The 5,324-nt window shown below is 35.2% G+C and overlaps 1 protein-coding gene across 1 annotated transcript in view; it reads left to right on the top strand.

The window, feature by feature from the left end:
• The window catches only part of Zfc3h1 (zinc finger C3H1-type containing), a 49,819-nt gene that overhangs the window by 7,956 nt on the left and 36,539 nt on the right, over window positions 1-5,324 (top strand). The window contains exon 3 of the mRNA XM_010617491.3: window positions 5,109-5,170. Within this exon, the coding sequence (XP_010615793.1) occupies window positions 5,109-5,170 (62 nt within the window). The remainder of the gene's footprint in view (window positions 1-5,108; window positions 5,171-5,324) is intronic.

Genomic DNA, 5,324 nt, shown 5'->3' with positions numbered 1-5,324 from the left:
TTTTTTTTTTTTTTTTTTTTTTGTACCAGGGATTGGATTCTGAACTTTGTGCTTGCGAGGCAGGCAGTGGTCACTGAGCTAAATCTCCAGCTCTTTTTTTTTTACATTTTTGAGACAGGTTGTTGTATTTTGAGATATGCTAAGCTCAAACTTGGCAGTCCTCATGCCTCAGCTTCTCAGTTTGCTAGGATTATAGGTGTGTGCCCCCATACCTGGTTTATGATGGTAGATACTTGCGCTGGGATCACTTCATATGTAAAGTTTTCAGGGCCACCCATGTGATATACATTTGCTTGCAAACCCGAGTAATGACTTTTTGACTACATATTATCATGGAAATGGTTTTTCCTCTGCAAAGAAATTAGAAGTTTGAATTTATGGATAAGCAGTTTTAAAAAGCATAGTCTAGAAAGATTGAAAAGCTGTATAAATAATTAAAATAGAGTAGAATGAGAATTGTGAAAGCCTGTAGTGTTAAGAGAAAGGATCACATGTCCTCACTTGCGTTTGGGAAGTTTTCCTAGAGATGGAAATGTTTCATATGCATCTTGAAAATAAGTCTTTTCCACATACAAAGTCGGAAAGAACCAAATGAACAGACAGATATAAAGGACTTTTTAAGGCTATTGAGATAGATAAAATTCATATGTGGTTTCTGTGGGTTTTTTTTTTTTAGCACAAAGTGGGTATAAGTTTATAGCAGGTTAGAGCTGAATTTGGATCACCCTTGAAATTCTTAAGGAATTTGAGTTTTATTTTTAACATTGGGTGGGTTGTCAAATATCTTTAAATATGAAATTAATGTGATCAGATGTGTGTTTTAGATAAAATAACTGACATTAGTGTGTAAAAGGGATTGGAGCAAAGCTAAAACTTCAGTTGAATAACTATATGTGTTTGTGTGTATGTCACTCCCACTCCCCACCCGTCAGATACTACCAAGTTTCTAATTTTTTTTGGAAGCAAAATATTTATTAGTATATTTCAGATATACATAATGGTAACATTCATCATATGGAATTTGTTCATCTATATGATATATCTTGCTGCTTCCCTCCCACCACTCTTCACCTCCTATATATGAAAGCTTTGTTTCCATTTTTTTCCTTCTATTTTCTTTGTTTTCTTGTCCCTCTCTTCCTTTCTCCCTCCATCTTCCCTTGTTTCTCTTCCCATTGAACACTTTCTTCCCATTTCCCAACATCCATTATGCATTTCAGTCCTTACTTCCACATTCAGTTTCTCACCGCAGAGAAACAGTGTGGTATTTAAACGTGTGTTTGATTTATATCATTTAAGAGTATGGTCTCAAGGTCCATCCATTTAGCCATTCACATCTGAAGCTCATCCATCTTTATGGCACAGTGATACTCCAGTAAAAACAACAACAACGACAAAAAAACTCCACCACATCTTTATCCACTCACCAATTGGTGGGCATTTGAGCTGTTTCCAGGATTTAGCTATTATGAAACAACAACAAAAAAAAGATTCAGCTCTTATGAACTGTGCTGCTATAAAACAAGGTGTGCATATATCACTGTGTTATGATGCTTTTAATTCTTTTGGAAAGGTACAAAGAAGAGGTATAGCTAGGTGAAATGGAACCTCTAGTTTTAGTTTTTGAGGAATTTCCACATTGATTTCCACAGTGGTTGCATCAGTCTACACTCTAACCAACAGTGGAGAAGGGTTCCTTTTTCCCTACAGTCCCTCCAGCATTTGTTACTGGTTGATTGATTTGATAATAGCCATTCTTTCAGGAGTGAGATGGAATTTCAGCATTATTTTAATTTGCATCTCTTGAATGAATAGTGATGTTGAACATTTTTTCGTATATTTATTTGCTGTTTCTACTTCATCTAAAAAGTGTGTATGCATTTCAGAAGAATTTTTGGATTGGGTCTTTTAAGTTTGGGGGGTAGAGTCTCGTGTTTTTGAATTCTTTATATGTTCTAGCTAGTGGTCCTTTGTTTGAGGAACAGATGGCAAAAAGTTTTTGCCATGCTGTGGGCTGTTTCTTCACTCTGTTGGTGGTTCCTCTTGCTCTGCAAACGCTTTTTAATAAGATGAGATCTGAGTTGTTGATTCTTTGTGATAGTGTCTGTGCAATTGGGATTTTTTTCATAAAGTCTTTGCCTATACCAGTGTCTTCAACAGTTCTACCTATTCTATCTTCCATCAGATTTAATATTTCTGTTTTAATATTTAGATCTTTGATCCATTTTGAGTTTAATTTAGTGCAAGGTGAAAGATATGGGTTTAGTTTTAATCTTTGGGAAGTGGAAAGCTTTTTCCAGCACCATTTATTAAAGAGTCTAAATTATTATTAGTCTTTGCATTTTTATTTTTTCAACAGTACTTTTATGTCTTCATAATTATTTGAGACATATTACTCAAACTTTATCCCTTACTGTTTCTGTAAGAATTCTTGGAGGTGATTGTAATCATCTTTTCACTTCTCACCATAATGTTATTCATCTCTTTTCACTTCAGTTTTTCCACTCTGAGGAAGTGATGGCCGTCTTCTTGTCTGTGACTACTTTGTTTTATTACATTACTGCCTTTAACTTATCGGACTTTCTTTTCGGTGATGGAACTTGGGTCCTCACGCTTGTGAGGCAGATGGCAGAACCACTGAGCTAAATCCCCCAGCCCACGTCTCCCACTTTCTTTTGGCCCTTGCTCTATTTCTTGCTTATTTTACTTTAGCCACTTTTTCTTAGGGATTCTAATTTTAAACATATTATTTGACTTTTTCGTTCAAAAATTTAAATGCCTCTTTTTCATGCATTCTCCCTTAACTTCTGTCAGGTGCTTCTCTTTTTTTTCAGTGAGAAAATTGAAGCCTTTCTGGTCTGCATCTATTCATTTCTCATTCCCTCATTAATCCAATGTAGTCTACTTTTCTGTCCCCATACGAAAACCAAAACTTTGCATGGCAAGATTATGTAGGACCTAATTGCAAGTTCAGTGGTGCTTTTCACTTCTTCCATTCGTTCAAAAATTAGTTGAACATTTTGTTCTAGGCTTTTCGAAGTCCATTAATGAACAAAACAGATGATCATTTATGCCCTCATAGGCATTTATCTATTTTTCTTTTATTTTTGGTGCTGGGGATCAAACTTGGGACCTTACACTTGCGAGGCAGGCAACAGAACCACTGAGCTAAATCCTCTGCCTATTTATTTTTCTTTTAGAGGCAGGGTCTTACTACGTTGCACAGGTTGGTCTTGAACTTCTGGGCTTAAGTGATTCATTTTTCTCAACCTTCAGTGTATCTGGGACTACAAGTGTGTTGACTATTCCCCAAATAGTCACTTATGCCTTCATAGGCTTGCACTTTAGAAGGGAAGACAGTAAACGTGATGCATAAGTTAACTGTAGAGCAGGGTGAGTAGGGTGGGAGTAGAGGCAACAGGTTGCATCACTAATAGCTTGATCAGGATAGCCCTCAATTTGAATGTGAGATTTGAACAGACTTTGAAGTCAGTCGTAAGATAACCAAATGAATACCTGGAAGAAGAGGTTTCTAGGCAAAGAGAATACTGATTTTCAAAGTATGGTTCCCAGGTGCCAGATATAACTGACAGAAATATAACTTTTTATGTCTTTCCCAAGATTGTGAGCTCATTGGATTGTGAGCTCTGGGAATGGGTCTCATCAATCTGTTGATTTCTGGTACATGTTCAGTTTTTGGAATCACTGAACTAGCCTAATGTAGAAGGATTCCTGGCCTATTTGGAATGTAACAGACATCTGTACTATGAAAGAAAAATTAAGAGATATGATTAGTGGAAGGAAGGAGATTGGAAATGTCAAGGGGGGTCCCATTATATACAGCAGTGATGGTGAACTTTTTAGAGCTTTCAGTGATAGCAAACGGCTGTCTATTTCACTGTTTTCAGTAATAGCAAACAGTATTTGTGCCGTAGGTTCACCACCAATACAGACCCTTGTAACAAATTTGGTTTTTTAATTCTAAATGAAATGTAGTGCTCTTACAGGATCTTGTAAAGGGTGAACATTTTTTTTCTTTTGTACTTTCAAAAGATTACTTTGGTTGCAATGTTGAGAACATTTTATAAGGTGTAGATATCTCAACTATATTTGATGTTTTTCTTACAAGCTTCTGATTTGCCTTTTCTTTCTTTCGGTAAATTACTTTTCCAGTGTAATTTCTTAATTTTTCATGTCCCGGAGTATTCTCATTGTCTTTTTAAATTTTTTCTTGAATTTGTTTTGTTTTTTTGTTTTTTTGAGGTAGGGTCTCACTTGCTGTGCAGTTCAAGCTGGCCTTGAGCTCGCTAGCCCAGGGTGGGCTCTAACTCACAGTGATCCATCTTAAATTTTTTTAGCTTTTAAATTAATCTGTTTTAATAAAAATAGTAGCCAAATACTGCTATAAATGTACTGTATTGTGACTTTTGAAGCTACTGTAGATTCAATACTATGTAAAGTTGATAGACTACTTAAGAAATCTGGGCCCAAGTGTAAAATTCTGGGGAAATGTGGATGCATATAATTTTGTTAATTTATGCTACCACTCCTGGTGTTTTCCTAAGTAAATAAAAAATTGATTCTGTAATGCATAAATCCAATATACTCTTTAAATGCTGAATGCATTTAGCTTTAGAGGAATAAATCATAATATTCTGTTAAATAGGTTGTCTGTTTAATAATGAAGTTTTGTTTTGTATCTATTCTATAAATTTTGTTTTTACTTAAAATGATTATTTTTAGTTCGGAGGCCATTTTAATAAAGTGTAGTTTTAATTTATTTTATACTTGAATGATTTTGCCTCATAAATTTCAGAATGATGCTGATAAAAGAAACTTGGTTAGATTTTCATTCTCTTTAATGGTATTCTTTTCTTTTGGATAAAAGGTTGAGAAAATGAGACCCTCTAATGATAACCCTTTAAAATAATCACCACTAAATATTATATAGCTTTTTTTTTTTTTTTTTGGTACCGGGGATTGAACTCGGGTTCTTGCGCTTGCAAGGCAGGCCACTGAACCGCTGAGCTAAATCCCCGGCCCGTAGCATTATTTTATTTTAGATTGGTTGTATTAAATAATTCAGAAGATGCTATTTTGTTTTACAGGATTGGAAGATGAACAAAATTTAGCAAGAAGAATTAGTACCTCAGATATTCTATCTGAAAAGGTAAGATACTGCTTTTGGGGATTAGCTATCTCTGTGAGACTCATTTTTGCCCTGCTTTAGCCTGCAGTTTATATTGGTTATAAGCCGTCAGATAAATTCTGGAGAGCTATCCTGGAGTCTTTCTCCACTGGGTTCTGAATATTGTATTACATTG

Source organism: Fukomys damarensis, unplaced genomic scaffold (genome assembly GCF_012274545.1).
Source record: "Fukomys damarensis isolate Sample0158 unplaced genomic scaffold, DMR_v1.0_HiC HiC_scaffold_15, whole genome shotgun sequence".
Lineage (NCBI taxonomy): Eukaryota > Metazoa > Chordata > Mammalia > Rodentia > Bathyergidae > Fukomys > Fukomys damarensis.
The sequence above is the reverse complement of the archived record's forward strand: the minus strand, read 5'-3'. Positions and strand labels throughout refer to the sequence as shown.